At 38.6% G+C, this 12,695-nt stretch overlaps 2 protein-coding genes across 2 annotated transcripts in view; one reads left to right on the forward strand and one right to left on the reverse strand.

Annotated features, from left to right (window-relative positions):
- Positions 1–1,896: 1,896 nt before the first annotated feature.
- Positions 1,897–6,380, reverse strand: LOC310951124 (uncharacterized protein). The gene is made up of 4 exons (XM_083919224.1): positions 5,933–6,380; positions 5,568–5,622; positions 3,862–3,979; positions 1,897–3,678 (listed from the first exon to the last, which is right to left on the reverse strand). The coding sequence occupies exons 1-4, from the start codon at positions 6,227–6,229 to the stop codon at positions 3,645–3,647; spliced, it is 504 nt and encodes a 167-aa protein (XP_083775350.1). The 5' UTR covers positions 6,230–6,380; the 3' UTR covers positions 1,897–3,644.
- Positions 6,381–7,587: 1,207 nt separating this feature from the next.
- LOC310950283 (uncharacterized protein) overlaps positions 7,588–12,695 on the forward strand; it is a 5,874-nt gene continuing 766 nt past the window's right edge. Inside the window, exons 1-4 of the mRNA XM_083917997.1 lie at positions 7,588–8,038; positions 11,504–11,558; positions 11,721–11,835; positions 11,951–12,695. The exon at positions 11,951–12,695 is cut by the window's right edge and continues 766 nt beyond it. Of these exons, the coding sequence (XP_083774123.1) occupies positions 7,745–8,038; positions 11,504–11,558; positions 11,721–11,835; positions 11,951–12,341 (855 nt within the window). The 5' untranslated portion in view covers positions 7,588–7,744 and the 3' untranslated portion in view covers positions 12,342–12,695. The remainder of the gene's footprint in view (positions 8,039–11,503; positions 11,559–11,720; positions 11,836–11,950) is intronic.

Consider the following 12,695-nt stretch of genomic DNA (forward strand, 5'->3'; position numbering starts at 1 on the left):
CCGTGTAGTCAATTTATGACATACTTCTGTTCAAACCATGAACGGATCTTTCAGGTTTCTTAAATGTGTGTGTCGCCAGCCCCCATGTTAAAATCATTCCTACGCCCCTGCACTTAACACAAACATTGAATCCCAGGCTAAGTGAACCCACCACTAAAGTGAGAAACAGCTGGAAGGAAGGAAGGTGTGACAAAGAGGGCACACAGATGAGACCCCATTCAAAAATAGTCATTTCCAGCATTCAAACAGTGTGTTCACACCTACCACCATTGTCCGTGCAGAGCTGGTCCTGACTGACCCGCCGGTAAACGGGTGGCTGAGTTGAGTCTGTATTGATGAGAGTGAGCTGAGGCGTTGAAAGCCCTTCAATAGTCGACAGAGGCTCTTTGCCATCATGTAAAATGACGAGGATGATGGAAAAAAGCGTGCAGCTGATGCTGACAGAGGTGCCTGCTATCACCGTACACCCAGTAATCGTTTTAATAAATACTAATCCACAGTATTAGAATGTAATATATATTAGTTTCCATATGTTGTCCCGGAAAAATAGAAAATACGTCCAGCAGCGATAAAAATGTGATTCTTTTTTACCTTACCGGTGACTTTCATGTGTCATCAGCGCCTTTCAACTTCTGGTATGACGCGCTCCACTTCAGCCAATCGCCTCCGCTCCTGCTGCAGCGTCATTTAAGTCACGTGATTTACACCTTGCACTGATTGGCTGTTTTATGGAGGACTAAACATGACTTCTTAGTCTCAATAAATAAATCAATGCATAAAAGAATGTAGAAATAAATGAATTAAGGAATACAATAAATGCAGACATAAATGAATAAATACAGAAATTAATAATTAAATACATGAATGAATACATAATACCTAAATAAATGAAACAATAAATAAATGCATAAACAAATGTAGAAATAAATAAATTAAGGAATAAAATAAATGCAGACATAAATAAATACAGAAATGAATACATACATGAATAAATGAATAATACATAAACACATGAAATAATAAATGAATGCATAATTAAATAAATAATGAATAAAGGCATAAATACATGTATAAATAAATAAACAAATACATGCTTTGCATTTATCTCTACATTTTGGTTCACTTACATTTAATTATATATGTATTTCTGTTTCCATATGTAAATGAGGTACAGAAGGAGGGCCCATTTATTCATGCATTTATTCATCCATACATTTATTTATGCATTCATTTAGTTAGTTTTTGAGACTTATGTCATGATTAGTCCTCCATATAGTTTCACTCGCAATGATCACATAATTGAATTCGCATTTTAAAAACGAGAATTAGATTTTTGGTATTTACAAGGTTCATAAAAAACTGTCCTTCAAGGGAAATTCTCGAAAATTTTAAAAGGTGAATCTGTCGCTTTATATCCTTTTATAAAAATACAGATGCTCACGTTAAGATTGTTTCCTTGTTGGAAAACACAAAGGCTCTGAGGAAATATGAAGTACCTCAGCCATATTGATTTATATGGTTGAGATGCCTTACTCTATTAAATTATTGTACTGTATTTTTCCATATTTGTCTACCCCTGACAGTATTGTATTTATTAATTAATTTTACTTGACCACATATGCCTCCCTCATCTCTATATTATGGAGACAGACTGTAGGCATACTGTATACAGTAGGCTGTGTCTTGGTCTTGTTTTTGATTGACTGTGGAGGAGAGCTGGGTCACATATATGCATATAACCTAATGACAACGATACACTCAAGTCAACACAATGTTGACTAAACTGTGGATAACATTTTATTGCTTTGAGATAAAATGCATTCAGTGAACACGTTTCAAATTTCAAGAAGGTTTCACTCAACACCACTGTGTTGCAGACAGAGCTTCAAATTTTGTTTTACAGTTAACTGTAATGCATTGGCCTTTTGAAGAGTTGTTAAATTGAGCAAGCCAGATTCTCTTGGCTGGTTCCTCAGCAAACGGCACATTTATAATGCCATTTTCCAGAATTGTATCTACCATTTAGTATAATGCTGCATGCCAACTTTGAGGGCTCAGACTCAGACGGACTGGCTGCTCCGAGATTGAAACCACAAACTAAACACAGTATTTATAGATTTAGCTAAAGAGGTAGGACAGGAAATGAGATACAAACCATGCATACTAAGGATTTCAAAGTTGAAATCAGTAAGGTCCCTGGTTCTACACTAGGGGGAGGTAGAGGAATGGCATTGAACTGTTATTTATCATCATTTGTTTTCTGATGAATAGATATACACTGGGGATCAAAATTAGAGAACAAAGTATTAATTCTTGATTTATTCTGAAATACTTTTCCAGATTTTCCAGAGATTCTCCATGGGGTAATCTTGAAGCAATGAAATGGCCAGCCCAGAGTCCAGATCTTAACCCCGTCGAGAATCTCTGGAAAATCCCTGCCAACAAAGTAATGTCTCAGAAACCCACTACAGTTACTGAACTGTGTAAGAGACTGAAGAAGAACGGACCAAGATCAAACCAGAGCAGTGTGAGAAACTAGTGATGTCCTGTGGGCGCAGATGTGCTGAAGTCATTTAAAGCTGTGGCCTCTACACTTCTTATTCATTTTTGAATCCTACAGAAGAAAACATTGATTAAATCTTCTCCTCTGACAAAATGGTTACTGTTCTCTAATTCTGCTCAGTTTTTTTTTCACAAAATAAAGGTTTTCTTTGAAGTGCCTTGGTTATTTAAAAAAAAAAACATGTAAGTACAGCAGTGGTGTAGCCACAGCAGATTCAAATTATGAACTATATAAAAAACAGTATTTTAGAATAAATCAAGCATGAATACTTTGTTCTCTAATTTCGATCTCCAGTGAAGAAGAATATAAATGTCATAAATGTGTGTTCATTACATGTATCTTCCAGCTCACGTGTGTCGTCCATGGTCCTGCAGTATCAGAGCCCTCTAAATCAACCAGAGAGCTCATCAGTTAGAAAATATTTAATCATGTAGGCTAAAAAAAAAAAAGATACCATGGGGCAATTGAGGATCATGGCTTTAATAATGACTTATCTTTTGTTTAGTTTACATTTATTCTTTGTGTTTTAATCAACTGACTCTTTCACAGTCCAACATTTATGTAAATTAATATTTCCATGAAGCATACGCCTATTGTTCAACTCCATACGGCATATTTGACTAACAAATTTGCACAAACACACAAGGCCTCAGAGACTGAACAGATGTACTTCTGTCATTGCTGGTAGTCACTCATAAGAAGGCAGAGCAAGACTATGGGCCTCAGGCATCAGGCTGGTTCAGGAGCTACCCAATGCAGCTTTACCGGTTAAATCAGGGGTAGTTGACATCAACATGACAGTCAAGTTATTTTAATTTTTGAAGGCTGTTAATCAAAGTACCTGACAAAGTGTTTCACAGAGACAAAGGGGAGAACTAGCTCGAACCGAATCACATCACAAAATGTCCTATGAATGAATTTACAAAGTGTTTTTAAAACCAACAGTTTTTTACCTTCTCATAAGCAACAAAAAGCTTTACTCACATTGATACATTATAAAATCTATCTTTGTTTGCACTGCATGTTTCTTCTTCTTTTCTTTTTTTTAAAGTTCACAGTCATTGTTGAGTGTTTGAGTTTACTATTGTGGAGCTTCAGATATTCCACACAACTTCCTGCAAAATTAAGAAAAGAAAACAATATTAGTTTAGTGTACAGACAACTTTTTTTTTTTTACAGATTTACAGCCGTGGCTCAATACTGTGTCCCTGTAAAGAGGTAGTGGAAACTCTCTGATGTGGCTCCAAATGACTGCACCCACTCTTATTAGGAAGTTAAGTAGGTGTTTCTGATCGTACCGTGCTTCCTCCTTGGTTTTATCTGCAAAGGAACAGATAGCAGTGTCTCTATCCAAAATCTGTTGTTTCAAGTTTTTAATGTCCTCCTCAGCCTTCTCTTTAGCTGCTTCGTGATCAGCTGAGAATACAAACAGAGAGAAATAAATGTTATAAATTTGCGCATTTAATATACAAGAAATGCATGGAATGGGAGCTGTACTTTTTCAGTGACTGAAACAAAAGGACAGTGTGCATCCTTCAGGTGGCGTCAAATCTAGTTCCACTGGTTTATAAAAGCACACTTTAGCATCATCAACACCCTACACATGTGTGTTTTTAGTGTTTACAGTAAGGGAATAAAAATTGTTTTCCATATCCACACACTGAGTTGTTTATTTTAGTGATATAACAATCTGAAATTCACTCTCATAGGTGATGAGATAAAATAACATATTCCTTTATCAGTCCCACAAAGGGGAAATTTCTTCTCACAGTCGCAAATCGGATAGCACACATAGACGAAGCATCAATAAGAAACAAATTATAGAACATATAGAAAGAATATGAACAATATAAACTAAGCGGAATATAAACTAGAATAACAGTTACAATATATACATTTTTTTTAATATATATTTTAAATTTACACTACAGCACAGAGGAAAAATAAAAGTATTGCACATTGTGATTGAAATTCACCTGAGCTGTGTAAGTATTTCACACTGTGAGGTGAACCCAGTTGGTGAATATTATAGTCTAGTTATTGTCATTATTTATTATTATTATTGTTTTGGTGTGTGTGCTCTACTGGGAGCAGTGCTGGTTGTACAGTCTGACAGTTGCAGGAAGGAAAGACCTGCTCCGCTCCTTCACACACTTTGGGTGACACAGCCTGTTACTGAAGGAGCTCTGCAGTGTTGTCAGTTTCCAGCAGGGGGTGGGAGTCATTCTCCATCATGGATAATGATGTTGACTAATAAAGAAGCACCAAAATTATCATTGCCATACAGTCTTCTTTAAAAATGCTCAGGACAACATCCACTAAATGGCGGTAACTCACTGAGGAAAACAAAACATAGGTTTTCATTTGACTGGGTGTATATGCTCACAGAAAAGGTGATGGTGACTTTACAGTGCACCGGAAAGAAACTTTAGTTTCCCCTGAATCAGATGATGTTTAACCATGGACGGATTTTGAGACAATGGGCCCTTGGGCACAGACATGTAAGAGCCCCCCCCCACACACACACACACACTCTGTCTACAACAAACGAGACAACCAAAATAAAGAGTGAAATATTAGTCGTTTTGTAGTATTTTTGAGTCTCTTTGGTCATTTTGTTTGTCTTTGTGGTCATTTTATATCTGCTTTTAATTGCTTTGTCTTTGTAATTGTTTTGCATCTCTGTGATTGTTTCGCATGTCACGTTTCTATGTCGTTGTTTTGTTTCTCTGTGGTCATTTTACATCTATTTTTGAATCATTCTGTGCGTCTTTGTCGTCTTTTTTTGTGTGTATTTTCAGTCATTTAGCATCTCTTAATGGTTAATGGTTTTGAGTCCCTATAGTCATTTTTTGTAAAAAAAAATGTCAGCAACATTTTATGAGTCAGGGCCCCTAGCTTTACCCTTGGCCTGTGCCCGGTAGGCCCATTCAGTAAATCATCCATGTGAATAACCCAATAACTTTATATCACCAAACCAGAGGTGAAGCAAAAACTGCCTTACCTTTCAGTTTAGTCAGGGCCCCTTCCTTTTCTGTCTTCCTCTTCACAACCTCTGCCTGATGAGGGCACAGGTGAAAGCATGTCAGCATAAATGAATGCATGAGGAGAAAATCAGGTTCAATGGAAACATGAATCAAATATTTGGATGGGAACATAATACCAAGTTGATCCTGATAGGCCAACGTAACAATGTCAATATAATAGACATCATGTGCATCCAGAGGAGTGTTTATAATTGTGTGCACATTATCAAATAACACCAATTGAGACTAAAACTGCAGGTGTGTGTGTGTGTGTGTGTGTGTGTGTGTGTGTGTGTGTGTGTGTGTGTGTGTGTGTGTGTGAGTGTGTGTGTGTGTCCCTTGCCTTCTCCTTGTTACAGGTCTGCAGAACATCATCAAGGCTCTTTGCTGACTTTTCATTGGCTGCTTTTTTCGTATTCAGATCCAATATCTTGACTTTGACGTTCGCAACTTGGGTCTGAATCGCTTTGGTTTTGGTTTTCAGTTCGACGATGGACCCCTCTCTAATCTTGACTGACGCAGAGTTCTCCACCATGCGGGTTTTCAATTCACGCAGGCTCAACTCCTGGCGCACGGCCTGAAAAATCAGGACACACATCACAGCCACACTCAAGCCGACCAAAGCGACCATGAGCTTCATCCTGAGACGAGGGGAGAGACTGGGATCAACGAAGGGGTCGAGGTGTGTGGAGACTGTTGCCCGGTCACTTGTGGTTCATTCCAGGTGTCATTCAAGACCTGCATGCGTGTCTCCTCCAGCTCCTTACCTCGGTGTGACTGCTCTGTGTACTGTACCTGCTCCACCTGCTCAACAGGCTGCCCAGGGCGTGCCAGTCCACGTATTTCCACCTGTGACTCTGCCTCCCTCTCCGCTGGGAGGTTCGCGCTTACACAAACCTTGTATACGTCGGATAATATCACACAGGGCCACTGCATGGTTTCAACAATAAGAACAGAAAATATAAGCAACAAGCAACGTATGTGATTGTAAAATACCATTTCCGCATTTGTTCTACATCCGCACAATCTCCTCCTTAATTCATAAAACAAGCATGTTTTTGTAGTTTCCTTGTTTCTCATACTTGTTTTTTGCGCCTCTTTATGTCGTAAATTTGTTTTGTTTTTGAATCTTTATCAACTTTTTATTACTTGGATAATCCTACTGAAGAATATATATTTTTAAGGATTTTATGATTGTATTGTATTTTCAGTTTTTTTTTTCATACCTGTTATTGATTTTGACTTTGAGCTGCATTTCATGCTGTCGAAGGGGCTATATAAATACAGTTATTATTATTATTATTATTATTATCATCATTATTATTATGATTACACGTTTCTGACCTGCTGAACTGTAGAAGAAACCTTAAGTTAAGGTGTACAAGTTTGAGATAGTTTAATAATATACCTTTTATTCCACATTTATTTGACAGCTTTACTTTACACATACATATTTTACATACAAAACAACTATCATGTTTGCATTAATCCATATGAATCCAACGGTATATAGACTACAATAACATCACCATATCATGCTGCTTGCATGATTAATGCATCGATAATAATAATATTCCATGATATATATATATATATATATATATATATATATATATATATATATATAACATTCTGAAAGGGGCCATTCTGCATTGTTCTGGTATATTGTATAGGCTATAGTTTGTCACTAATACGTACACTAGACTATTTAAGTAAACATTTTGAAATTTTTCGTTTTAACAGAGGCTCTTTTTTGTTTTATTTTTATCACAGGAGTAGCCTACTGCTACTTAAGTTCCACTACTGTTTCTAACTAGTGACAGTTTTGTATCAGGCTACTTTCTATTTAACCACATGTTATGTGAGCAGGATCTACCTGTTTCTACTCAGATGCCAGTGACATGCAGGGAGAGGGCGTTTATCTTCTGCGGAATGCTGTGCAGCTTAATGTCCAATCACACAAGCACAACAGCACAGGTGAGTCAGCCTCGGATTCAATCTAGTTCTGTAAACGCAGAGAGGTGTAACCAGGGGGGACGCGGAGAGCAGCGGTGTGTGTTCAGACTGGAGACACTTGGAGACACTCGGGCCTGTTGTCCATCATCAGAGACAAACATCTCACACACAAAGAAGACTCGCACAGCTCCCGTAAAGCATGAAGGTGCAGGTGGTGCTACCTGTGACAATATTCATGTCTGTCGCTTTGGTGGGGATCATGAAAATACGGAAACAGGAGCACGACACTGAGAAGAGACGGAACTCGTTTCAGGATATCAAGCTGCGGGTTACCTACGACGTGCTGTTGGAGTATCAGAACACGAAGGCGACGGCGCAGAACGAGCTGGAGAAGGTCCAAAATGAGGAGAAGGCGCTGATTGAAGAAATTGCCACGCTCAACACAAAGTCAAATACGGCGAAGGGTGAAGTGGACATCTGCACGGGAGGCCAGGTGGGGGACAAACTGAGAGATGCAAGCACAGAGTGTGAAATGATCCCTTATGAAAGTTATGTTGGATTTAGTTCACACAGAGAGCCATACAGTAAGGGTGTGTTATCTTAAATGCTCCACAGCTGAGCTATAATAATAATAATAATAATAATAAAAAGCTATAATGTAGAAGAGCCATATTTATAACCGTTTGAAATGTATCACCTGGCTTTTAATAGCCACTGACACCATGCTTTCAATGTAATCTGTTTCTTTTGAGGGAAAACTGATTTGACAGGCATCTTCATGTCTAACTGTGTTTGCATAAGAGCACAAAAAACACACATAACCTGTTTCACCTGGTTAATGAGAAAAGCAGACTCCGCTTGCACTATAGGGACTTACAAATGTGAATTCCAGCAATAGCGCACTTTTTATAGTAAAGTGTATGAATTGTAAACCATTTATTGTTGAAATGATGGAAACTAATACTGTTCCTGCTTGTGTGCCTAGCAGTCCTTAGCCTTTATGGTGTTATGAACCAATACTCTTATTTTACTACCAAAGGAGTTTGCCATAAAACTACAGCTATACCATTGGATGTCGCTTTAAACCTTTTTTGTTTAGCAAAAACAACTCTATTAATGATGAGAAATGTGATCCGTCTCTGAACCCCCAGTGCTCCTGTTCTGAATGTGTGGTTTTTGCTAATTTTTCTAAACACTTTACATATTTAAAAGAGCTATAAATGCCTGGAATTATGTATCGCATATAAAAACAATGTTCTGGTGTCAGTTAGGTATTATTATGAATCCCCACTACTTTTCTTGGCATGACAAACGTGTCTATGACAGCAGTGGTTGGTGGGAAGGCAGAGGGTTCAGGGTTAGGCATTGACCTTGAGTGGTTGGGGTCAGGGATAGCCCCATTGGTCAGAGGACAGGACCTGAACCACGATCCTGTGTGAGCATAGGTATATATATATATATATATATATATATATATATATATATATATATATATATATATACTGTATATCTATGTATGTATGTATGTATGTATATATATATGCATGTATATATACACATATACATGTATATGTATGCATTCCCTGGAGATCAAAATTAGAGAACATTCTTGATTTACTCCGAAATACTGTTATTTTTTATAGTTCAGAATTTGATAGAATATCCGCTGTGGCTATACGACTGCTGTAATAGCATGTTTTTTTAAATAACCAAGGCAAAAAATGTTATATATATAGATACCTTCCAGTTGTTGGTGCAAATCTGGCATCTGGTGACAATTTCCTTAATTGTTGGACACACCCTATTTATCTGGCAGCTCTCCTGGTTACTTTGCAAGATGGCAAACTGCTCTAAGGTGACTGAAACCCTGAGACAGCAGGATGTCCAGATGAAGGCCAAAGGGATGACCCTCTCAGCCATCAGAGAGAGGTTGGGCGTTCAAAGTCCAAGTCTAAGAAGGACACTGATTAATTCAAGTCCCTCAAAAAGGCCGGTCATCCACATAAACAAGTGCACATGAGGACAGAATTATGCACACAATGTCTCGTCGTTTAAGACAGTTTGGACTGAAAGCCCACTCTGCAGTGACCAAACCCCTCATCAGCAGAAAGAATGAAAAGGCGAGACTTTGCAGAGGGGCATAATGTGCGGACGGGGGAAAGACTGTGCACAAAGTGTGTAAAGAAGTCAGTTTAATCTGGAAGAGGAAGTGTCATGGTTTGGGGGATGTTTTCTGCAGCAGGAGTTGGGTCTCTTGTACAGCTACATGGCTGGGTGAATGCAAATGTTTATGTGAACCTCCTCCGCCAACATGCAATACCTCCGCTGCAATTGTCTCCCAATCAGCCCACAATTTTCATGCAAGTGTAAGAACTGTCAGTATGGATCAAATGAAGAAAGGTGAAAGGAAAATAAGATCGGCATTCTCCATGCAAGTTTATTTCAAAAATTGTTTCCTTGCAAGGAAGGCTGTTTTGGAGACGCCTGCTCAAACAGCTTCCGTCTGGAAGAGTGCCCATAAAATTAGGTTCCTTTTAAAGTTTAAATACAGATGGCACAAACAGCCCAGGTGGCATTACAGTACCATATCAGAATACAACAGTGACTTGTCCTGTGTTTTGAGTTACATTAAGTCATAATTCTAAATTTCTGTCACGCAAGACAATGCCCCCTGTCACACTGCAAAACAGGTTAAACAGTTCCTTGAAGCTAAGAATATTGAAGCAATGAAATGGCCAGCACAGAGTCCAGATCTAAACCCCATAGAGAATTTCTGGAAAATCCCTGCCAACAAGGTAATGTCTCAGAAACCCACTACAGTTAACGAACTGTGGAAGAGACTGCCAGAAGAATGGATCAAGATCAAACCAGAGCAGAGTGAGAAACTAGTGATGTCCTGTGGGCACAGATGTGCTGAAGTCATTTAAAGCAATGGCCTCCACACTTCCTATTCATTTTTGAGTCCTATAGCCCTAAGAAAACATGGTTTAAATCTTCTCTTCCGACACAATAGTTACTGTTCTCTAATTTTGCTCACTGTTTTTGCCTTGGTTATTTAAAAAAACATGCTAGTACAGCAGTGGTATAGCTGTCTACTGGAGCGATATTTCACCGCCATCTTGGGGAGGTGGAGCCGCTTCTCTTAATGCATGTAGAAGTGCAGCTCAATTTTTTTTGTCAGTCAGTTCAGAGAGTGAAAATTGTATATATTTTAGACTTTATACACGCAAACTAAAATGTTTAAAGCTCCTTATAGTTTTTGTTTTTGAGTAAAATATTATTTATGCAGTATAATGCTGCAGTATTTGCATAAGGAGCCACCACGCACAGACGTGTCCAGGAAATGTGCTACACTTAGCGCATTCCTAGTGTCAAGCCCCTCCTGAACCAGAGACAACGTCGAGAAAAAAAAAAAAACTGGAACGTTGCTCAGTCGTCCAAATTCCCCTTTTCAAGTGAAAGTACATTTTGCATTTAATTTGGAAAGTACCAGAGTCTGGAGGAAGGATGGAGAGGCACACAATCCAAGTCTCTTGAAGTCTAGTGTAAAGCTTCCACAGTCAGTGAAGAAAGAAGCTATGTGGTTTATTCATGGACTACCATGAATTTGCATTTTATTACATTTTGCATCTCTGAAAAGTCAGTATAGTGGCTTCACAGGTGTCTTAAGGTTTTTCTGAGAGCACCTAAAGAAAACATCAACTTCAAAAGAATCTTTTAGGACACAGAAATGGGGTTAAGCGAAATAGATTGATCAAATATAGGTGAAATAATCTTGTTTATCTAATTACGTTATACTGGCGACTAATGCCAAAGCTATGTTGTGTACAGATCCAGTTAATATTATGACAGAAGAGTTCAAATATTCACTGTGGAAGTCAGAATTAAGTTGAAGATGTACGTAGATTACACTGAACTCAGGTTTGTATCATTGATTTTCTCTTCTCCCAATTTGCAGAAAACTGTGAAAGATGAGCTGGCAGCATTAGAGGCAGAATTCAGTAATCACCAAGGTAGGTGCTGATTTATGACCCTCATGCTAAAAAAGTGGCCATGTAGTCAGAGAGTCAGAGAGAGAGAGAGCTTCAGATGCCTTTAAATGTATCAGAACTTCAAATGATGGCTCTAACTTTGCTTTCGTGAAGATCCCTCATGTTGTTTGATTCTACCTACAGGTGAATTCAGTAAGGATGAGACCAGCTGGACAGCAGAATTGGAAACTCTGAAACAGCAACTAGCGGCACAGAGTGCAGTGTGTGGCTTTTTGCAAGCTGGATCAGAAAGGGCAGGGTATGGTCACTACTTTACTGCAGTTATTATAAAATAAATATATAAATTAAGAAATATCAAATTGTTTATGCACTCGAGCTTCCACATGATATCTACTGTGTACTTTTTCTTACAGCGGATTGTGTGCAAAGGCAGAAGCCCCTAAAGAAGAAGCAAAGGCCGAAGCCCCTAAAGAAGAAGCAAAGGCCGAAGCCCCTAAAGAAGAAGCAAAGGTAGAGCCCCCTAAAGAAGTAGCAAAGGCAGAAGCCCCCAAAGAGGAAGCAAAGGCAGAAGCCCCCAAAGAGGAAGCAAAGGTAGAAGCCCCTAAAGAAGAAGCAAAGGCCGAAGTCCCTAAAGAGGAAGCAAAGGCAGAAGCCCCTAAAGAAGAAGCAAAGGCAGAAGCCCCTAAAGAAGAAGCAAAGGCAGAAGCCCCTAAAGAAGAAGCAAAGGCAGAAGCCCCTAAAGAAGAAGCAAAGGCAGAAGCCCCTAAAGAAGAAGTTAAGGCAGAGGCTCCTAAGAGGAGATGAGGTATTACAACCTGTTCTTCTCTCGACGGTACTTCATCTGTTTGAAAAAAAATCAACAATTTTCATAGGTTGCAACCAGATTCCAGCATGTTGCTTTTCTGGGCCGATGTCACATGTTGAGGTCCAGGTAGGAGCCTCAATTAGGAGTACTTAGGTCACTAGTTGGGATGTTGATGAATATTCCATCTGTTATTTGTTTTATACTACAAAATGAAGGCTTAAGTTATATTTTGATGTGGCCATTTGTTTTTGTGTGCGTGTGTATGTTGGTTTAAAATTAAACAGATAAGAAACGGATTGTGTCGTAATGCAAATATGTTGTTCTGGCCAGGTTCAAGAGTGCATTAACATTTG

Source organism: Echiichthys vipera (genome assembly GCF_963691815.1).
Source record: "Echiichthys vipera genome assembly, chromosome: 8".
NCBI lineage: Eukaryota > Metazoa > Chordata > Actinopteri > Perciformes > Trachinidae > Echiichthys > Echiichthys vipera.